We start from the raw sequence: 22,847 nt of genomic DNA on the forward strand, positions 1-22,847 counted from the left end.
GAATCTATAGTATTTTTCTCTCACAACAAAACAGCTTCAGCCGGCTTATCAACTGGCTTTAATACCAGTCGAACAGGCCCCAAGTTAAATATCTTTTGCAAGTGGTCCAGATTGAACCAAATATGAAAAATGATTCTCACCTAATATGGTTTCACCCTAACCTATCTAAAATTTAAGCTCACCTTTTGTGGTATTTGATGCCAAAGTGGGAGATGTAATTCACAAAGATAATAAGATAGGGGGAGCAAACAAATAAAATGGTAATGGAAGGGGATCAATTAAAATTTAAAGCACACAAGTAGAGGGAGCAAGCTCATAAACTTGTTTGATGCATTTGAATGTGCATTACATATGTTTGCTTGCATGACATAAGTTTTTTAATTCTATATCCATGCTTGTGTGGTGTATGCTAGTTGTAGGATTGATTGATGAAATGCAAAACTAGCATGCATAGGATGATAGTTAGATGTGCTTTGCTTGCTTTACAAATAGAACTAGAGCCTTGCTTATAATGTTGATCTCACGAGGTATCTAGTGTTTGTGTTTTGCAAGTGCTATCTAACTAACCATGGTGCTAGAGATAGTATTATTGGCAACTCCGATTGGTATCATGCTTCAAAGGTCTATTCTTTATACCTTAGCATCATTTGGTAGTCATTACTCTCCCACACTTCTCAATCCATGCATATGTGCAAGCTTTCAAATCTAAACTCTTAGCGCATATATAGGGGGAGCTAATGCAATCAATTCGGGTTTATGAAACTTGTCCATATCCTTTCCACATGGTAAAATGCTTGGGCAAGCAACATGAATCCAAAAAGATTTTATTGAATATCTTTGTGAAAATGTTGTCACCAATTACCAAAAAGGGGAGATTGAAAGCCCTAATTTGATTTTGGATAATTGATGAAACCTAAGTACTAACCTATGTCATCAAGTGTGATCATGAGCTGGGTTCGTACACACCAAGTGATGGAGCAAGTTAGAAGTTCATGGAGGTGGAGATGGACATGAGATGATGGAGATCAAGCTCCAACTTGGAAAAGAAGAAAGAGAAAAACAAAAACCAAGGTGATCAAGGCAAAGGTATCAAATAGGTTGTTATTTTTGGCACTCAAGACACCATAGAGCGTGTGAGTGTGTTTATGATCGATAGCCGTTCTATAAAGAGGGAAAATCTTTAGCTAAGCGGTTATCGGGTGCCACAAGGTGACATGATTCTTGCATATGCATTACGAACCTAGCGTGCTAACAATTGACCTTTGAAAAATGCTAACACACTTGCACACTAGTTCTACACTTTGTGGTTAGCAACTTATAAGCAAGGGTGAAGTGGTTGAAGTGTTGGAAAAAGGAGAAGAGTAGGAGCTGGGGCGTCAGACCCTGGCTTAGGAGGCATCGGACCCTACCTGGCCGGGTCCGATGGCCAACCCTCACCCTCAGGCGTGGGTGCAGCAGCGTCGGACCATGCAAGGAGGAGGCATCGGACGCGACGAGAACACTATTTCTCAGGTTCGACAGTGCCCAGCTGACGAGGAGGTTGACACGAGCCTGACACGTGGAGGCGTCAGACCATTGCCTAGGTCCGACGATAGGCGTCAGACCAGGGTCTGACTAAAAACCTGGCTCTGGACCCTCTAGGTGTAATTTTTGCGGGCATCAGACTCTGGGTGTCGGTCGGTTCGATGGTGGCACCTGGCTGAGTCTGACGGTGCGTTCTTAGGTGGCAACAGTCGTTTTGTTCAAACAGGACGTGTGGCATCATGGGAGTGGCCGTGGTAGGGCATTGGACCCCTACATCGGACGGTCCGACACCCCATGGAGTTGGGTCCGATTGCCCTTCCCGTGGACTAACGGCTAGTGGAATCTTGAGGGCTCTATAAATAGACTTGGCTCGGCTTTGGCTCACTCTCTTGACACTGACATACTTGACATCCTTGTGAGCCTAAGTAAATACCTCCCACTCATCTCCATCATTGATTCATCATTATAGTGAGATTAGGAGTGATTCCTAGTGCATTTGCTTGAGTGATTGCATCTAGTGATACTTGGGGATCGTTGTGGCTGTGGATTTTTTGTTACTCTTGGTGGTTGCCGCCACCTAGACAGCTTGGAGTAGCGGAGGAGCATTAGCATGAGTTGGTGATTGTTCATAGCCATCTCCGGTGATTGTGAGGGGGTGTTGTACTTTCCCTGGTGGAGAGCCAAAAGGTAACTCTAGTGGATTGCTCATGTCATTGAGTTACCTCACTTGTGGTAGGTTCTTGCGGCGCCTAGTGAACGCTTGGTGTGGTGCAAATTAGCCATCGAACCACCAAGTGTTGGTCGACACAACGGAGACTAGCGTGTCGGTAAGCATGTGAACCTCGAGAGAAAAATTGATTGTCTCTTTGCATTGGACTTCTCCTGGTGACTGTCTTGGTATTCATTTATTGGTTCATCTCACTTGCCACGACGGTATAATCACCCTACATACTCTCTTGTATTTACATTGTTTACATTCTTGCCTAGTCAAGCTCTTTAGTGTAGTTAGTTTTTGAGAGCTTGTTAGTTTGGTTAGTGAGGCTCTTTAGTTAGTCTTTGAGAGCTTACTAACTTAGAGAGTAGTGACTTAGGCTTGTGTATACTTAGAGATCATAACAACTGGAATTGTTGGTATAGGTGGCTTGCAACACTTGTAGAGTTAGAACAAAATTGCATTACACCATTTAGTGTACTAATCAATTGCTCTAGTGATTTTGTAGAGATTTATTATAGGCTATTCACCCCCTTTTAGCCATTTAGGACCTTTTAGCTTCCTGCGGGGCCACCACGCGAACATCAGACCCGCCGTCAGCCCACCCCGGCCCACCACTTCCTCGCGCTCGTCGGGCTCACCATATCCGCGGGCATCGCGCTTGTCGGGCATCCACGTCATCGTGCTCGCTAAGCTCGAACTGCCGCGTCGAGATGGAGGGAAGGAAGGGAAGGGAGGGAAGGGAATGGAGGGCAAGGAGAGGAGAGGGCGAGGTGCGCCGCACGAGAAAGGAGCCAAAGCCTTGCGGTAGGCCGCTGTCCGCCAGCCACCAGCGCCATTACAACATGTGCAATACTCGATCTACTTTTGAAACATACAGAAGGAACATTTGCAACATACGTCTGAGACAGATGAAACACTTAAAACATGCATCTGAAATATTTGCAAAAAACCTAAAGACACTTGAAAAGCTATTACAAAAACATATGCAACATCTAGATAAAACACTTGCAGCATATGTTTGAAGATATGCAACACCTAGATAAACATATTTGCAACATACTTCTAAAAAAACAGATAAAACATTTGGAACAGACACTTGCAACATACGTGTATAGCCATTGCAATATATGCAATATCCTGATCTACTTTTGCAACATCCATATGAAACACTTGCAACATACCTCTGAAACATCTGAAACACTTAAAACATACACTTGCAACATGCGCTTTTCAGTAAACCCTTGCAGGCGAGTGGGCTGGCGGAGCATTGCACAATGGGATCTGGCGCTAGGTTGCGGTGGAGAAGGAGGATGGAGCCATGACGCTACGGAGAAAGTGGGGCTCGAGACAGAGATACCGACGAAGAGCGCTCAGGGCCCGCCGCATGGGCGTGGGAGGGAGGCATGGTGGGAGAAGGGCGTGGGGGAGGCGGAGAATGCGGCACCGAGGAGTGGCATGGAGAGGATCGGGGACGGGACGTAGAGGAAGGCCGCCGGGAGCGCTAGCTCCGCGATCGGTGAGGGCATCGCGGCTGTGGTAACGAGAACCGCGCAACGAGCAATTGGGTGAGGAGGAAGAGAAATGCGTCTGTTCCATTTTTTAGATGGACCGTGAGGGGGAGCAAGCCGGGGTGGTTCGTAGGCCAAGGGAGGTGTGTCCGGATGGACGGACGCCCTCAACAGATCATTATTGTTATATTTATCAAGAACTTCTAATTTTCTTAATTATATCACATAAGATTTTAGTCGTTCCCAAAGTTTACCCACCAATGAATTTCGGACACTTAGGGCGTGTTTGATTGCTTGGACGGTCTTTTGGGATAGGCTCATGAGCTACAACCGGATGTGTTTGTTTCCTGAACAAGCTATGGGCCTGGCTCGCACGCGTCTTAAAGCAGGTTTGGGCTAGGCTGGCGAGAAACGGAAATGGACTTCGTTTCCTCCGGACCTGGCTCTTTCCTGGCTCTCTCATTCGCAACGGCTAGGTTTTATCACCACCTAAGCCTCGTTCGGCACCTCAGGCTTGAATCTGACCCACTTTTCATTCATGGACCCAGATTCCAGAGGGATTTGTTTCTATGGGTCATAGGTGGGGATTGGTTCTAGGCTGTAGATGGGGTCGAATTGTCGAAACGGGCTGAATTATAATCTAGCCTAGCCTTAACCGAACCTCTGTTCTATGCTGGACTGGTATTCATTCCGTGCTGGCCCCGATCCGGGTGGAATGGACCTCTTTGATCTTTCCGGGCCGATCCGATAGAAACGAACGAGGCCTTAGCGTTTCTCTCACCCGCCTCCTCTTCTCCACGGTACGGACGCAAAGCTCGGAGGCCGCCGCGGAGCCGCTCCTCCCGTCCTCCTCCACGCCGTGGCTCCCGAGCGATGCCGTCCGCCTGGTGCGACTCCGGCGGTGCTGCCTCCGCCACCGCGTCACCTCCTCCTGCAGCTGTCTCGGCGCCACCGCACCCGCCGCGTACAGGGATGAGGGCTCCTCCGCCGGTGCCGCCGGAGAAGGTGCTGCAGCCGTCAAACGAGCCACCACGTCAGCCATCACCGCGGCGTGATCGCTATCGTCGATCTCGCGCGCCAACGGCTCCAGCGATGCCAACGAGGATGGCGCCGGCGTGGGCCGCTTGAAGCTCCAGCGCTTCTTCTCCTGGGGGCTGCTCGCGGCTAGCGGCGGTGTGGCGCCGCCTCCCTGCTAATGCCATAGCACCTTCTATGCACCGCTGGTGCCACAGCGCCTTGGGTCCACGCTCGAGCTCCGCGGCACGGCCGGCATGGGCACCGCGTCCATGGCGGAGATGGCGGACAGGGTGCTGGGGATCCACGGCGAGATGGAGGTGGTGGTCCCTACGGGTAGAGTGGGTCATTCCGGCGCTCCGACCTCCGCTAGTATAGCTGTAGAGCAGGTGCTCGATGGAATGCCCAAATGGTGAGAGCAGGGGTAACTCTACCCCCATGTTGCTGCAAGGTGACTATATCTCATCGTGCAACTAAACAAACACTGTAACTAGCCTGGCTGTGTAGGGAAAAACAACCGAACACAGAAAGTTGCACCTGCTGGACTAGCCTCTACCTATGAACCAGGTAAAAACGTCCAGCCAATCAAACACACCCTTACGTAGGTCGAGAGCAGCGATCGGATCGCTGGTTGGTTTCTGGGCTGGTCGAGAGCAGCGATCGGGTCGCTGGTTGGTTTCTAGGCTAGTTTGGGCTGGCTGGTGCTGGTTTGTTGTGAGAGGAAAACACTGTTGGCTGGCTGGTTTGAGCTGGCTAAAACCAACCAGCAAACATGTTGAATATTGAGCCCCAAGTCTATCCACGGACACCTACGTTTTTAAGCTTTTGAATACTTATTACGTTTTCTATTTAAATAAAGTTCTAAAAAAGCACATACACGAGCGGAGTATAGTACTACGTAACAAAGACGTAATTCGCATGGAGAATCTGATGTTTTGCCCATCGTATAACGTTAAACAATGTACGTGTAGGTTATATCAACATATGTGTAATGTGTTACAAGCTAAGCTCCAGACGGTCATGCAGGTCTATGACCAGCCGAACTTAAAGTCAAGGACGTAGACGATGACGAGGGACAGCGGATACAGCAGATAGGCCACGAAACACGTCCAGAGTGGGAAGTTTGTCCGGAAGCTGGTGAAGAGGCCCATTATGGTGCAGACGAGGAAGATGATGAGGACCTCTGACGAGAAATCCCACGTCAAACCCCGCACGTAGATGAGGCCCAAGAACACGGCCAGGCAGAGCGTGTTGTTCATGGTCACCCCACCGTAGACCTGCGGTTGTTAAAAGGATGGCATCACAATCCACAATCACATGGGAATATCTGAAACTTATGACAGAGATGCAAAAGGTATTCACAAAGATGCAATTCCACTCCAACGGGAAGGTATTCAGCAGACATACACACCTCAGAGAATGTAAGTGACAGAGTCCGCTGCTTCTTCCGGCTAGCAAATATGATTGCTGAGACAGCCTCACTGGAATTGGTAGCCAGGGGCATTGCAATGAAAGAGATGAAAAACGAAGGGATACTCGTAGCGTTTGAAAAATTGTGCACGGCGTCAACAAGTGGGTCTGCAAATGCCGCTGCCATTGCAGTTCCCAGGAGCAAAAGTAGAATGGCCTTAAAGCTGGTCCAGGTTGGGTTTTCAATAGCTTCGCCATCGTTATCGTCCTTTCCAAGCAGCAGATTATGCTCATCCCTAGTTCTCTGCAAAAATACAGGACGTTGATTGATGCAGATTAATTATTGCCCATGAAGAACAAACTTGATAACACATGCGCACCGAAAAACGTACTGTGTGAAAATCTTGCAGAAACTTTTTCGAGTAGGAACCGGAGGTAACAACCGAGCGTTTCGCTTCTTCTAGCCACCTCAAGATTCCGTCGATAAACTCCCCCTTTTCAATGACAAAATTATGTGATCTATCGAAGTCTGCCATGACTTGATCTACAGCCAGGTTACTATCCAAGTCAACATCTTCGAACTTAACACCAATGATGAAAGCTTGTAGTTCGCCGCGTTCAAGTTTTCCATCATTGTCCAGATCAATCTTATGAAACAACCTGCAAATTTTTTTTATTGGATCTCGGTTCTGAAAGATTTACAATTGCAAAAACAGCTAAAAAGATGAGGTGGGTGCCAAGGCATACTTCTCGATCACAGGTATATTTGGTGTTCCATCTTCATGAAGAAGACGACCAAAAACGTGCATCTGAGCATGTCTTAGAAGTCCAGACATTACGTGCTTTAGTCCTGCATATTCTAACCTCCTTCTCTGGATCCATGGCTGAAAGATCTGTTTGAGAAAGATTCAGACAGTGATGAAAAATTGCATGCAGATAAAAAAAGGACACTTCAGCAAAGGAATATCGACATCTATTGAGAAGGGCGTAACCAGTGCAGAGAGCTCCCGCTCTGTGCGGGGTCTAGGGAAGGGTGTCAGTGGCAAGCCTTACCCTCGCCTGTGCAATGCGAGGAGACCGCAACTCGAACCCGGGACCTTCCGGTCACAGGCAGTAAGACTCTACCGTTTGCACCATGCCCGCCCTTCTATTGAGAAGACAAAAAACAAAATAGATTCTAATACAGAAAGCACATTTCTCCATAATGCAGTAACAGGGACAGAAGTTCAGAATAGCGCAGAAATTTAGCAGTAAAAGAATTCCTGACAAAAAGTCAGCGACAGAACTCCAGAAGTGCAGAAATTTAGCAGTAAATGAATTCCTAATAAAAAGTTGCATGAAGGATCTAGAGAAAAACTAGCCGGATTTGGATGGTACGGAGTCACATTTTTCTTGGTTCAAATTGAAGATTTCTAGATTTTATCAAGTGTCTTGTTCAATAAACCCTTTTTTCTCGAATACGCAAAAGATTTGCGTATCATTGTATTAAGAAGAAGAGTTTAAATAAACATACAACGCGCTTCTATCGAGCGCCGAAGGAGGTCGACCTAACACAGTCAAAGCTGGACCATCCTAACAAAAGACCTCATGTTTCGATATTACATAAAAGGAAACAACCAATATCAACGCAGTTTTGTGGCCTAGGTGGCCTTGCGTTTTCGCGGCTGTTCAATAAACCTTTTCAATGTTTTCCGAATAAAACTCCATACAACAATTATATCAATTGATGGGGACAATTTCTCAGCTTATTCAAAAAAACTTAATTTTCAGCCAAATCCTAGTCAAAAGCCAAACTTCATATGGTTTGAGGCAGTTGATGCAGTTCCAAGGGCATAGGACAGTGTGAAAATGAGCTGTTTTTTCAGCCACTTGAAAAATAGTCACCCTAATTCTATATGAAAATGTTGAATTAAATAAGTTTCCAAGATGTAGAGTTCAAAGTTTCCTGAGGTCAGCACAATACCTGATATAGGCAATAGGCGAGCACAAGTAGAGCTGCAACAATAAGTCCAAGCAGGACAGTCAAACGATGACCAGAATGGAGCTTAAGAATTTGGGGTATCTGAACAATAATAAAGGGAAGCACAGATAACGCCATGATTCTTGCAACATAGCTGGTCTGCGCATCAGTAGAAACACCAGATCCTGCAAAAATGCACAAGTTATTTAGCAAATGTTATAAGGACAAATGCAAAAAAAAATTCTTAAATGTTGACAGACAGGCAGTTGTAGTATAGTTGTAGAAACTGAACTAAATTTCTTGTTTCCTGGTTAGATTTAGACCATGAGTAGCCTTGCCTTCTGCGGTTGCCTGATTAATACACGGTTTCTGTCTTGCGCTAAAACAACGATGTTCCTTAAATATGGATCTATAATGGGTGATGCCCGAATTGAATAGAACGGAAATGAGGAAGAACACAGCAAATATTCAGCATACCAAAAAGACTGAAGCCTTTTGTATCTCGAGAATCAGTTGCAGTTGAGTTCGACGACAAATCACATTTGCCAACAACAACACAAGATCCCCAGAGAAGGGTCAAAAGCATGACTGTTGAACCTGCAAGCAGGCCCATTCCAATCAAAACCTGGCTTTCCGCAACCTCTTTAGTGCCGGAGAGCCCAGAGACTGAAACATAAAAACAACAGGTCATGGATCTGCATCATGTAGAATGCAATCAAGTGGATGTACAATTGTGATGGATAAACAGATGAACTGTGTGTTTATAAGAACTCAAATCAGATGAAGAACATGGTAATGAATCGATAGCTTGCTAGTTGAGTAATTTTGCATGTTATAGCACCTCAAAAGAAGCATACTATGTTGGTGAGTACACACAAACCTTGATCATACTGAACCTTCAAAGAAGTGTACTACTGGTAAACAGGCCATGACCATACTGAACTTTGAAACAAGTGTACTAAACAGTGAACAGTGTTGCATGCTCCCGTTGTTATCATAAATAAATATATATGACTACGTATTTTTTTTCATGAAGAACAGAGCACGCATTTGTCGGACGCTAACGGAGCTTGTGCTCACTGGCAATGCATGCATACTCCAATAACGTCCATGGTTTCACTTTACCCCTATTTGACGACCTTTCGGGTTTTCGAAACCGACAAACATGAACTTTTTGTTTATGAGCAGAAGAGTAAGTTACATGCAAGGCAACTACGAAGCGCCAAATAGTAACTAGCTAGTGAAGCGTTGATGACGGCGGTGCCGGCGTGGATCTCATTCACATGGAGCGGACGCGACGGAATCACGGCCGCTAGTAGAATGACCACAAGAAGGTGAAACGAAAGCAGAGACGGTACGCACCGAGGATGAGCATTGCGTCGGGTAGCGCGCCGAGGATGGGGAGGAAGAGGCCACCGACGATGCCCGGGCCGAGGATCTGGAGCAGCAGCTCGCTGCCGGCGGAGAGGTAGGTGGCGGCCTTGAACATGAGGAAGCCGTAGGCGAGGACGAGGAAGAGGTTGCCGGGCACGGTGTCGGTGCAGGGCAGGAAGCCGTACGTCATCTCGCAGGCGGCGGCTTCCGGCGGATCCTTCTCCTCCCCCGCCGACGGGAGCCGGAGGACCGTCGTCGTCGCGCCGGCACCATCATCACTGCTGCCGGCGGGGAGGAGGAGCAGGCCGCCGCCGCCGGGGGAGGAGGAGGAAGAGATACCGCGGCGGCCATACGCGGCGCCGGCGACAGCAAGGAGGAGGAGGAGTGGGAGAGGGAGAGGGAGACGCGTGGGCATTGTCACGCACGGCCACGGGCTGCGAGTGGAAGAGCAAGCGGGCAGGACGCCAACAGCCAAGAGTGGGATATGATCGGGTATACTAGTGCTGTAGTTTAGTGCAGGGATGGGCGCTGATGCCATGAATGGAGGGGGAGACCGGAGACCGGAGACCTGGCTCGGGGGAGACGCTGCAGGCAGGCCGAAATTTTTTTTTCCAGCATTGCCCCACATCTCGGGCTCTCGGCCGGCCGCCAGCGCAACACGGCTACACGAGGAAAGGAGGAGGCGCCAAAAGCGGCAAGGAACCCGCCGGTGACGGTGGTACAGCTTTGCAAATCCGGCCGATTTGGGAACTGGCACATGTCAAGGCGCACAGATTATACATAGTGAAAAAAAAGGAAAAGAAAAGGTAAGGAACTGGTGTGTGTGTGTGATTTCTCTGGACAGGTGTATCACACGTAACACGTGTAACGCCCGGATAACGACGCGTATCCGCATGTGCACGTCGCTGCCAGCCAGCGAACCAGTCGTCTCTCGTTGACTCTTCTGCCCACTTGCTAACGGTGGGTAAGGGCTTCTCGATCGTCGGCTCGGAATGGCCGCCGCCGCGCGACATGCAGAGTCCGATCCTCTGGGTGCCAACACAACATGGGCCGTTTATTTATTTATTTACATAGAGAGAGCCCACCGCGTGGCCCGTGATGCGACTTTCGTCAACGCGACCATCCCTCTAAATCAAAGCCCACGCGGCGGTCGGAATTAGGATTGCAATCCAAATGTTTCATAGCGCTCCCTCCGCTCCGCTAAGAATCGGTCGAGCGCTACCGAACACTGCCGCTCCGAGCAGCTATAACCAAGAAGTATTTTGTTGGCAGCGGGGAAAAAAGATGAGAGATTTAAAGATAGATCGGAAAAATGCGTGTCAACAAGAAAAGAACAAAAAGATTCAAATTTGGAGTAACTAGAGGAACGGCAGTGCTATCGCCCCACGCGGGGCCCGCGCCGCTCGAACGTCACCGGCATCGAGAAGAGGGAGAGGGGACGGCGCCCGCCCGCGCCTCTGGTTCGGAAGGACCAACGGTGTGCCCCGTCCGCGGCGTCATATCGAATGCCCATCCGGCGCCTGAAGGAGGAGGAGACACCAAGGCGAGTCAACAGAAGGCGATGAGGTAGATGCAGCGCATGATCTACTTCTGAAACATCTTGTCGGATACCGCGAGAAGGGGTACCCTAAGCAAGAACCAAAAAACGATTGCTTAGACTTCGTAAAAGATCGAAACCAGTTAAACACTGCTGGCCTCAGCCAATTCTCCGACTCGCCCGAGGCCCCCTCACCGCTGACCTCGGGCGATCCCCCACCGAAGACCTCGGCCGCCCCCTCGTCACAGGCCTTGGCCGGGCCGCCGACCCTCCGTCTCGCGCGAGGCAGGCTCGGCGGCACTATGCTGCCGTCCCTCTGACAAAACGTCGTGTCACATTACCTCAGCCAACTGCAGCCTCTGGCGTCGGCCGCATGCTCAACACAGAACAGAGGAATGGCCGACGGGACAGGAGACAGGACTGGGCAGGGGTTACCCGCCACTATGCCAACCACTATGCACATGGTTGACGCCCATGCCTCACTGTGCTGCCAACTCCTGCTCCGAGAACAACGCAGCATGGGGAGCCATGTCTGGGATACTGTGGCCTCGGAATCAGTCACAAGGACCAATAAGACAAACGAGGTCTCAGCCAGAAATCTCCGATTCGCCCGAGGCCCCCTCGCCGAGGCCCCTTCGCCCGAGGCCCCCTCGCCGAGGCCTCAGAAGAAGTATCGATTGTCCGATTCGCCCGAGGCCTCCTCGCCAAGGTCCGCGATCCTCCTATTTCGCGCGAGGCCGACTCGCCACCAGCCCCGCGACCACCGCTTTGACCAGACTACCCCAGCTGGACATCACATCTAATCAAGGCGCTCAACCACTCCGACAATCACACGACGGCACCGTACGGCGAAGTAACAGACCAGCACGTCAGCGCCCTGCCATCCACGACGGGACTGTGCAGGGGTTACCGGCCACTGTGCTGCCAACTCCTGCACCAAGGACGAACACGACGTGGGGAGTCAGAACTGGGTTCCTGTGACCTCGGGACCAGCGAACTGACCGAGTTCCGCCTCGCCCGAGACTCCCGATAGGGCCTCAGGCGAGCTAGCCACGCTCCGCCTCGTCCGAGGCTGGGCTCGCCCCGCAACCTCGTCGCCTCCGCCTCAAAAGCCGCTTTGGCAAGCTGTCGCATCCAATCGATGCGTCCAGCTGCACCCACTACGTAAGCCACGATCGGTAATGCACCGCGACAGGAGCGACGGGACAACGGTCAAATCACCTTTTTACCATCCCTTGCTGACAATATAGGGTACCATATCCTGTAGACGCACGTTCCGCGCTGATTCCGCCTAAATCAACTACGACGATGGCCGCCAAGACCCCACATTGCCGTCTGCAAGGGCCTCGGCACAGCAAGCCTCGGCACGGCGGGTCTCGGCCTCGGCACAGCGGGTCTCGGCCTCGGCACAACCGACCACAGGAGTCCCCAGGCCTCGGCACTTCACCAAGTCAACAAATGTACAGGAGCGCAGCAGGTCGCCAGCCTGGAGGCCATACCGACTAGACATCAACGGGAGCTCCCACGACGCCACGCTGCTCCGGGGAGCAGAACACGTCAGCAAATAGTAAACTTGTCATGTACTTCTGGCTTCCTCCTTGTGGCTATAAAAGGAGGTAGCCGGTGCCATTTCTAGGGGGAGGACAACAAGGGAAGAAGACGAACGCCCCGATAGAACCACACGCTTCCACGCTGCTTGGGAACAACGTCTCAAGCAGTCCACACCACCCTCGCCGAGACCTGGGACTAGCTCCCTCTCTCACCTAGCTTGTAACCCCTACTACGAGCACTCAGGTGCAAGGAATACAAGATCGATCTCTCAGACTGGATGTAGGGCCTCGATTGCCCGAACCAGTATAAACCTTGTGTCTCTTTGCATCACCATCCGGGATTAGGGGCACGCAGCACAAATTCACTCGTTGGTTGAGGGACCCCCGGTTCCAAAACACCGACAGTTGGCGCGCCAGGTAGGGGCTTCTGCATGTCAGCTTCGTCATCCTAGCAAGTTCCGGATGGCAGACCACATACGACCATTGCGTCTCGGCACCATAGTTTGGTTCGGGAGCCTAGAGTTCATGTCTCTAGGGCATGAGTACGACATGGTGCTCCTCACTCCTTGAATCCCACCGTCCGACGACGAAGTCGCGCCCCGGCAGCCCAGGCGCAGGCGGCGCCCGGGCGGCCGCCCTCGCCACGCTCGCCAGGCACGGCGCGAGCAAGGCCACCCCGACGCTACGCGAGCCCGGGGCGGCACGCCACTCCCCGCCGATATCCTACGACCAGCTGTTGGTACAGGGTCCCTGGCTAGGGACCTGTCTGACCTGAGCCTGGACAAAGGAAAATCGCCGGTGGCTTACGGCGATGCCCAGTCGTCCAACCCCGCTCCGCCACTCCCTGAAGAGCCGACCCCGGCGGGGCAGAATCTGGAGACGGCCCCGTCCCCATACCCCTTTGGGTTGAGAAATGCCGCCACCTCTTATGCCTACGCTTACGCTGCCGCTCACGAGCACCCCTCGGAACGCCGCCAGCGCTTCGCTCTCGACCTGAGCACCCACTCCGACCCCTCGGACGAGGACGAGGCATGGCCCGGGGTGGATTTCTCCGAACGCCACAACCCTGGGGCTTTGCGCCAATTCTTGGCCGCAAGCGACTACTGCCTCGGCTATTCTGACTCCGACGATGAGGGGACTCACGATCCATCCCGTGAGTGCTTCCACGTTGGGCTCGGGATGCCAAGGGCGGGCGAAGAGGAGGAGAGGACAGGCAACCATTCCCCGCCCCGAGCAGGGGCGGGCGACGCCACACCTCCGCGTCCCGAAGCCCCGACAGCACGGAACAAGAATCCCGTTCGCGGGGAGCATCGTCGCCCAGACCTGGAGCAGCTCCGCGAGCTTCAGGCCAAGGTCGAACAGGACCGACTCCTTCTGCAACAGCTTCGGGACACTCTTGAGCAGGAACAGCGAGGGCGCAGTGAGGGCGGAGGAGCCCGAGGGAGGGCTCGCGACGTCCATCACCGCATCAACGACAACGAGGGGGGAGAGCCACCCCCAACCTTTAATCGCGCTAGCCAGAATGTCGCAGCGGCTGCGATGCTGGTCCGAGCGATGCCCGAGCCCTCCACCACCGAAGGGCGACGGGTCCGCGGAGAGCTCCGCGACCTCCTCGAGACCGCAGCGGTGCAGCAGGCCGAAAGTTCCGCCTCCCGCCGGCGCGGAGGCACTTCGGAGCAACCCACAGCGCAACCTCGCCGGGGCCAGGATGCCTCGGTCCGTCCCGAGGCCGCTCGCGCGCCGACGGTCGACAGGGCCCCCTCGGTGCGCGATCGACTTAGGGACCAACGCGAGGCACAGGGCAACCACGAAGTAGTTGGCAGGCGACGGCGCCACGATGATGGAGCCGCCCGAGGCTACCACCCGCACCGAGGCGGTCGCTACGACAGTGGTGAGGACCGCAGTCCTTCCCCTGAGCCGCCAGGACCTCGGGTCTTTAGTAGGGCCATCCGCGTTGCTCCTTTCCCCGCCCGGTTCCGACAGCCGGCCAACCTCACAAAGTATAGCGGCGAGACGAACCCTGAGCTATGGCTAGCCGATTATCGCCTGGCTTGTCAGCTAGGTGGTGCGGACGACGACCTGCTCATCATCCGCAACCTCCCTTAGTTCTTGTCAGACTCAGCGCGGGCCTGGCTCGAACACCTTCCCCCCGCACAAATCCACGACTGGCACGACTTGGTGAGGGTCTTCGTCGGGAATTTCCAGGGCACCTATGTGCGCCCCGGGAACTCCTGGGACCTCAAAGGTTGCCGCCAGAAGCCGGACGAGTCTCTTCGAGATTTCATCCGGCGCTTCTCCAAGAAATGCACCGAGTTGCCCCGCGTCGGCGACTCGGAGATCGTCCAAGCATTCCTCTCTGGCACCTCCTGCCGAGACCTGGTCCGAGAATTGGGCCGGAACGTACCAACCATAGCGGCCGCACTCCTCGACATCGCCACCAACTTCGCCTCGGGCGAAGAGGCGGTTGGGGCCATCTTCCCCAACAACGACGCCAAGGGGAAGCAGAAGGACGAGGCCCCCCAGGCCTCGCCCACCCGCGTCCCCAAGAGAAAGAAGAAGGGTCGCCCAGGGAAGCAGGAGGTCCTCGAGGCCGTCCATGCCGCCACAACAGATCGCAGGAATCCCCGAGGCCCCCGCGGCCCCGGGTTATTTGACGACATGCTGAAGAAGCCCTGTCCTTACCATCAAGGTCCGGTGAAGCATGCTCTCGAGGAATGCACCATGCTCCGGCGTTACTACGCCAGGCTTGGGATCCCCGACGACGAGGACGCCAGGAAAAGGGGCGCCGGCGAGAGGGACGGCGATAAAGATGATGGGTTCCCCGTGGTACGCAATGCCTTCATGATCTTTGGCGGACCCTCGGCATGCCTCACGGCGCGCCAGCGAAAGAGGGAACGCCGGGAGGTCTTCTCGGTCAAGGTAGCCACCCCCCGGTACCTCGATTGGTCTCGGGAAGCGGTCACCTTTGATCGGGATGACCACCCCGATTATGTTCCGAATCCCGGACAGTACCCACTTGTCGTCGACCCGATCATTGGCAACACCCGGCTCACCAAAGTGCTCATGGACGGAGGCAGCGGCCTCAATATCCTCTACGTCAACACTCTGGAGCTCCTGGAGCTCGACCAGTCACGGCTTCGAGGCGGTTCCGCGCCCTTCCACGGCATCGTGCCAGGAAAGCGCACACGACCCCTCGGGCGCATCGACTTACCCGTCTGCTTTGGCACTCCCTCCAACTACCGCAAGGAGGTCCTCACCTTCGAGGTGGTTGGATTCAAGGGGGCTTACCACGCCATCTTGGGGCGTCCGTGCTACGCCAAGTTCATGGCGGTCCCCAACTACACCTACCTCAAGCTCAAGATGCCAGGCCCCAACGGCATCATCACCGTCGAGTCCACGTACGAACATGCATACGACTGCGACGTCGAGTGCATCGAGTACGCCGAGGCCCTCGCGGAGGCCGAGGCCCTCATCGCCGATCTCGACCAGCTTGCTAACGAGGTTCCCGACGCCAAGCGGCGCGTCGGGACCTTCGAGCCTGTGGAGGACGTCAAGCTCGTCCCCGTCGATCCCACCGTCCCCGACGGCCGAGGACTGAAGGTCAGCGCCACCCTCGACAGCAAATAGGAGGCCGTGCTCGTCGACTTTCTCCGTGCGAACGTCGATATGTTCGCATGGAGCCCCTTGGACATGCCGGGCATACCAAGGGAGGTCGCCGAGCACGCCTTAGATATCCGGGCGGGCTCCAGACCAGCAAGACAGCGCCTGCGCCGGTTCGACGAGGAGAAGCGCAGGGCTATCGGCGAAGAAGTGCAGAAGCTCGTAGCAGCCGGGTTCATCAAGGAAGTATTCCATCCAGAGTGGTTGGCTAACCCCGTATTAGTCAGAAAAAAAAGTGGCAAGTGGAGGATGTGCGTGGACTACACTGGTCTAAATAAAGCGTGCCCGAAGGTCCCGTTCCCACTACCACGAATTGACCAAATCGTCGACTCCACTGCAGGAAACGCAGGGGCTACTTACCAGCGGTGCATGATCCAAGTCTTTGGCGAACACATCGGGCGAACCATCGAGGCCTACGTGGATGACATCGTAGTCAAGTCCAGGAAGGCCGGTGATCTCGTTGGCGACTTGGAAACTGCCTTCACATGTCTCAGAGAGAAGGGCATCAAGCTCAACCCCGAGAAGTGCGTCTTCGGGGTTCCGCGAGGCATGCTCTTGGGATTCATAGTCTCGGAACGTGGAATCGAGGCCAACCCGGAGAAGGTCTCGGCCGTGACCAACATGGGCCCGATCCGAGACCTCAAAGGGGTGCAGAGGGTCATGGGATGCCTCGCGGCCCTAAGCCGCTTCATCTCGCGCCTCGGCGAAAAAGGCCTGCCCCTGTACCGCCTCTTGAGAAAGTCCGAGCGCTTTTCTTGGACCACCGAGGCCGAGGAAGCCCTCGCCAGGCTCAAAGCACTGCTCACCAACCCCCCCGTCCTGGTTCCGCCCACCGAGGGCGAGCACCTCTTACTCTACGTCACCGCGACAACCCAAGTGGTCAGCGCGGCCGTAGTAGTCGAGAGGCAGGAGAAGGGACATGCTCTACCCGTCCAGCGACCTGTCTACTTCATCAGCGAGGTGCTCTCCGAGACTAAGACGCGTTACCCCCACATCCAGAAGCTAGTTTACACCGTAGTCTTGGCTCGACGCAAGTTGCGTCACTACTTCGAGTCCCACCCGGTGACTGTGGTGTCGTCTTTTCCTCTGGGAGAGATAATCCAAAACCGGGAGGCCTCGGGTAGAATAGCCAAGTGGGCTGTTGAACTTATGGGGGAAACCTTGTCTTTCGCGCCTCGGAAAGCGATCAAATCACAGGTCCTGGCCGACTTTGTAGCAGAGTGGACCGACACACAGCTACCACCCGTTCAAATCCAATCAGAATGCTGGACCATGTACTTCGACGGGTCTCTGATGAAGACTGGGGCTGGCGCGGGCCTGCTCCTGGTCTCGCCCCTTGGAGTACACATGCGCTACATGATCCAGCTTCACTTCGCCGCCTCCAACAATGTGGCCGAATACGAGGCCCTCGTCAACGGCCTACAAATCGCCATTGAACTTGGTGTGCGGCGTCTCGAAGTACGGGGTGATTCGCAGCTCGTCGTCGATCAGGTGAAGAAAGAATCAAGCTGCCATGACCCCAAAATGAAGGCGTACTGCACGATAGTACGTCGCCTGGAGGACAAGTTCGACGGCCTCGAACTCAACCACGTCGCGCGAAGGTTCAACGAGGCCGCAGACGAACTAGCAAAGATGGCGTCGGCACGGACCCTGGTTCCCCCGAACGTCTTCGCCAGAGACCTCCACAAGCCATCCGTCGACTACGCCTCGGCGATAGAAGAAGGCCCATCGACCGAGCCCACCACAGGGCTCAAGGCCCCCTCTACCACCGAGACCTCGCCAGCCAAGCCCGAGGCCATGACGATTGACGCAGAGCCTCCCAAGGCCGACCAAGGAACGGACTGGCGAGTCCCTTTCCTTGATCGCCTCGTTCGAGGAGAGCTTCCTGCGGACAGATCCGAGGCCCGACGGCTTGCGCGACGCGCCAAGACTTACGTCCTCTACGACGGCGAGTTGTATAGGCGTAGCCCATCTGGTATTCTCCAACGATGCATCACCACCGAGGCTGGCCAATCCTTACTTTGGGACTTGCACGCGGGAGTCTGCGGGCACCACGCGGCGCCTCGGACGCTCGTGGGTAACGCCTTCCGCCAAGGTTTCTATTGGCCAACCGCGATGGCCGACGCCACGAAGCTAGTACGCTCCTGCGAGGGATGCCAGTACTATGCTCGACAGACGCACCTCCCGGCCCAAGCCCTCCAAACCATCCCCATCACATGGCCATTCGCTGTGTGGGGGCTGGACATGGTTGGGCCTCTGCAGAAGGCACCCGGGGGCTATACCCATCTGCTGATAGCCGTCGACAAATTCTCCAAATGGATCGAGGCTCGTCCGATCACTCAGATCAAATCCGAGCAAGCGGTGCTGTTCTTTACGGATATCATCCACAGGTTCGGGGTTCCTAACACCATCATCACTAACAATGGGACACAATTCACCGGTCGCAAGTTCCTAACGTTCTGCGACGACCACCACATCCGGGTAGCCTGGTCGGCCGTAGGACACCCAAGGACGAATGGCCAAGTAGAGCGTGCCAACAGCATGATCCTACAAGGCCTTAAGCCAAGGATATTCAACCAGTTGAAGAAGTTTGGCAAGAAATGGCTTGCCGAACTCCCGTCAGTCATCTGGAGCCTAAGAAATACCCCGAGCCGAGCCACGGGATTCACACCGTTCTTCCTGGTCTATGGAGCCGAGGCCATCCTCCCCACTGACTTAGAATACGGTTCCCCGAGGCTACAGGCGTACAACGAGCAAAGCAACCGCACTGCTCGCGAAGACGCCCTCGACCAACTGGAGGAAGCCCGAGACGTCGCGCTGCTACACTCGGCCAGGTACCAGCAAGCCCTACGACGCTACCAAGCCCGGCGCGTCCGAAGCCGAGACCTGAAGGTGGGCAACCTGGTGCTGAGACTGAGGCAGAGCAACAAGGGCCGCCACAAGCTGACCCACCCTGGGAAGGGCCGTACATCGTCGCTCAAGTGCTAAAGCCCGGGACCTACAAGTTAGCCAACGAGAAGGGCGAAATCTTCACCAACGCTTGGAACATAGAACAGCTACGTTGTTTCTACCCTTAAAAATTCCAAACGTTGTTTACATTGTTTCTCGAAATACAATAAAAAAGCGTTCTTAGTTGTTATAATTTTTCGAGAAACCCCCCTTATAGACAAGCCGATTGTATAGAACCCAAGGACCGTACGATCGTCTCAAAGGTGAAAAGACCGGCTGAGCCATGAGAACGGCCTACGCCTCCGGGCTACGGCAACTCCCTCACCACCTTTTCACCCAAAGGACAGCGTAGGCTCTGAGGAAGTTCTGTACAGAGGGCTTGCCTATCAATAGGGGCTCGACGTCACAATAGCGCTATAAGGGAGACTCGGCTCTGCCTCTGCAAAGCCGGGCCTCCCTCGGGGGCTAGAAAGGGGGAACCCCCTAAGTCCCGAACACCATTTGTTAATGGTCTTTCAAAAAAAATTCTACGCCAAACTCTCTCGCACTCCGACGGGACCTTCACAAGAAACCCAAAGACCAAAAGCTTGTCTCGAGGCCAAAGGGCCGGTCGAGTCGTGAGAACGGCCTACGCCTCTGGGCTACGGCAGCTCCCTCACCACCCTTCGCCAAAGGACGGCATAAGGTTCCGAGGAATTTCTTTACGGGTTCCCAAGATCGAGACAGAGAGCACAGGCTCGAAGTAGAACAGAAACGGTTAAAAGACCCACATACGCAAATACTTTAAGGGCCTCGACGGCCACAAAAACGTCACGATACGGCAACTAACTCGATCCGGTTACATGACCCCCTTTTGGGCCAGGTCAAAGCTCAAGGATCGGCGGCTGGCGCGGGAGGGACCACCTCTTCTTCAAAGAGACCAGCCAACGCTGTGCCAGGTGCCTCGGCCGCCTCCAACAGCCTCACGACCTCTGCATCAGCCTCCTTGTCATCTTCTGGCAACACATAGCCGTCGCTGACAGCCTCGAGGTTGATGGCGTAGTGCGAGGAGACGACGGCCAGGGCACGCTTGACACCCGTATGCAACGCCCCCCGGAGTCTCTCGCGGACGTGGCCGCTCAACGCAATCAGGCGGCTCCCAAGGGAGCTAGCCGATTGGACCTCCTCGACGTCCAAAGCCTCGCAGGCGGTCCGGACAGCGCTGCGCAGCGCCTCGTGCTCCCGGACCTCAACATCCAGCGCTGCTTGCGCTGCGACGCAGGCCTCAGCCGCCTGGGAGGCCTCTTTCCCCAGATCTACGTCGCGACGAGGGGTCAGGAGTCAAACACGAACCAGAGCAAATGGAGCGAGGAACATGGTCCAGCGGAACTTACCCTCGGCCTTGCTCTTCCAGGCTGAGACCTCGACCCGAGAGGCCTCGGCCGCCTTGGTAGCCTCTGCCAAGGCGACTTTCGTCGCCTGATGCTCGCTCTGCTCTGCACCCAGCTGCCCGGCTGTTTCCTTAGCAGAGGCCGTCGCTTCTTGGGCCCGAAGCCTGAAGGAGTCTCGCTCCTCCTCCAGTTCCTTGATCTTGGCCACCAGAGGGGCGGACTGCTCCTTAGCCGCGGCCAACTCGGCCTGAATGTCAGCACAACGAAGGCGGAGGTCCTCCACTTCCGCACTCCGCGCCGACAATAGCCCCTGGGCATCGGCAAGCAGGCCCTTTTGGCGCCGGAGCTGGTCCCAGATATCCCTCTCATTTCGCAGGAACACCGATTTCCCAAGGGATCGGGTCTCGAGCTCCTAAGAAGGCAAAACAAAAAACGCACGTCAAACACTGCGAGGGGGCTCGGAGAGAAAACAACGTGGCACGAGAGAGGAAAGTACTTACCCGCGTGACACCGGGCAAGTCCTGACCCATAATAGTCATCGCTGTCTGCAGCGACCCGCACTGCCAGTTGGCGGTACTTGCTCGAGGGTGCCCCAATGCCCCCCCCTCTGCGGTATCTTCAAGGGCGAACACGGGCTCCCCCTCGGGGTCAGCCCGGTTCCGCCAGAAAACACGCGGGAAGTTCCACCCACGAGGCTCGGGCCGTAGCCGGACAAGAGCCGAACTCCCCTCGGCGGGATCTGGGACTGGCTGCTCCACGGTACTAGCCGCCTCGACATCCGCCGCCTCCTTCCCATGGGAGGAATCATCAGACGAGATTGCCTGAACCAGGGGCGGCGCCAAAACTTGCTCCATCTCCATCTCCATCGCCTCGGTCTCGACGGACCCGGGGGCTCTGGCCTCTGCCATCTCTACCTCAATGGCCCCGGCGTCCACCGCCCGGGCGTCGGAGGTCTTGGGGGCTCCGGCCTCACCCTCAATGGCCTCGGCAATAGCAGACGCCCCAGCCTCCTTCGCCCCAAGACCCACAACATCGCGAGGCATGGGCTCCTCCTCCTCCACTCGCTCCGCGGCCCGCCTCGGCCCCCTTTTCCTGGGCAGCCGCCTCCTCCGAAACAGCTTCGCCCGACGCCGCGCCGCGTCGCACGCCAGCCTGCGCCTCCGCTGCCTGATGGGTGGAGGAGCTAACGTTCACCTTGAGCGCCTTACGGGGCGCCAAGGGAGGCTCTCCCACCAGAAGCGTCTGACTGGAAGAAAAGACACTCCCAAGGTCAGCATGCAACCAAGGGGCAAACAAGAAGTACTACGGACTCTTACCGCGAACGGGGATGCAGCCGCTTCGACACCGCCAGCCTCCTCTGCAACGGCGGCGGTGGTGGCAGTAGCGCGGCCTCGGTGTCCACCAGTGCCAGCTGGTCTCCGTTAGACCCCGGCACCTCCTTGACCCTTCGCGGAGATAATGGGGTCGCCCCCACGATCACCCGCTCCGCCTCCACCGTCGAACCCATCGGGCTGACGGCACGCTCCTCCGACACCCGCGCCTCGGGTGTGTCGGCCTCGGCCCCGGGACGGGCCGCCACTGGCCCCAGGACACCTCCTCCTCCTCCTGGGGGCGTCAGGCTCCTTGCCGGTGCCCCGGGAACCATCTCCCTGATGTCGGGGAGGTGCTCCAGGCAGGCCGTCCCCACCTCGCGCCCGCCGCTGTCGCTCGAAGAATCCGACACCGACGACGAGGGAGACGGTTCCAACGGGAGACCGTCGAGCTTCTGACGCCGGCGACGGGCGTCCAGCTTTTCGCGCGCGAGGATCTTCTTCGTGCGCTTCGCCTCCTTGGCATCTTTCTTCTTCTTCTCCTCCTCGGCACGCGCCCTGTTCACGGATCGCCGCCGGGCGTCCTCGGGAACGGGCGGCGGGGAGCCTCGCACGTCTCTTATCCCCTGCGGGAATGACGAAGTAAGACAACAGACAAGAAGGCCGCGAAAGCCTCGGCAACATCCGACTTACCAGTGAAATGTACCCCCGCGACGGGCGCATCGGGAACGGCATCAAGTCACCGAGCCTCGGCTTCCCGTCCACCGCTTCTCTCACCCGACGCAGGGTCTCGTCGTCGGTAAGGGCGAAGGCGGACATCTTGACACCGACGATCGAATCGCCCAGGGTCATCTCGAATAGCCGCCGCCGCCGGGCCATCAGCGGCAACACCCTCCGGCGGTGAAAAGCCGCCACGACCACGGCCGCCGAAAGGCCGTGGTCACGCAGCTTCCCCAAGGCCCTCAA

At 55.1% G+C, this 22,847-nt stretch overlaps 2 protein-coding genes across 2 annotated transcripts; one reads left to right on the forward strand and one right to left on the reverse strand.

Annotated features, from left to right (window-relative positions):
* Positions 1-5,621: 5,621 nt before the first annotated feature.
* LOC136471664 (sodium/calcium exchanger NCL2-like) lies at positions 5,622-10,247 on the reverse strand. Its single transcript, XM_066469408.1, has 7 exons — positions 9,494-10,247; positions 8,609-8,797; positions 8,135-8,316; positions 6,919-7,064; positions 6,564-6,831; positions 6,173-6,475; positions 5,622-6,038 (listed from the first exon to the last, which is right to left on the reverse strand). The coding sequence occupies exons 1-7, from the start codon at positions 10,131-10,133 to the stop codon at positions 5,790-5,792; spliced, it is 1,977 nt and encodes a 658-aa protein (XP_066325505.1). The 5' UTR covers positions 10,134-10,247; the 3' UTR covers positions 5,622-5,789.
* Positions 10,248-15,655: 5,408 nt separating this feature from the next.
* LOC136478543 (uncharacterized) lies at positions 15,656-16,219 on the forward strand. The gene has a single exon (XM_066477003.1). It carries the CDS (start codon positions 15,656-15,658, stop codon positions 16,217-16,219), a length of 564 nt encoding a protein of 187 aa, XP_066333100.1.
* Positions 16,220-22,847: the final 6,628 nt, after the last annotated feature.

Source organism: Miscanthus floridulus, chromosome 8 (assembly GCF_019320115.1).
Source record: "Miscanthus floridulus cultivar M001 chromosome 8, ASM1932011v1, whole genome shotgun sequence".
NCBI classification, from domain to species: Eukaryota; Viridiplantae; Streptophyta; class Magnoliopsida; order Poales; family Poaceae; genus Miscanthus; species Miscanthus floridulus.

Excerpts from the sequence above, each read along its gene's own strand:
- LOC136471664 (XM_066469408.1), bottom strand. The coding sequence starts at position 10,133 with ATGTGGGGCAATGCTGGAAAAAAAAATTTCGGCCTGCCTGCAGCGTCT. Across the intron at positions 8,317-8,608 it reads AAAAGGCTTCAGTCTTTTTG|GATCTGGTGTTTCTACTGAT; the intron begins GTATGCTGAATA and ends GCATTTTTGCAG. Across the intron at positions 6,039-6,172 it reads TGTCACTTACATTCTCTGAG|GTCTACGGTGGGGTGACCAT; the intron begins GTGTGTATGTCT and ends TAACAACCGCAG.
- LOC136478543 (XM_066477003.1), top strand. The coding sequence starts at position 15,656 with ATGGACGGAGGCAGCGGCCTCAATATCCTCTACGTCAACACTCTGGAG.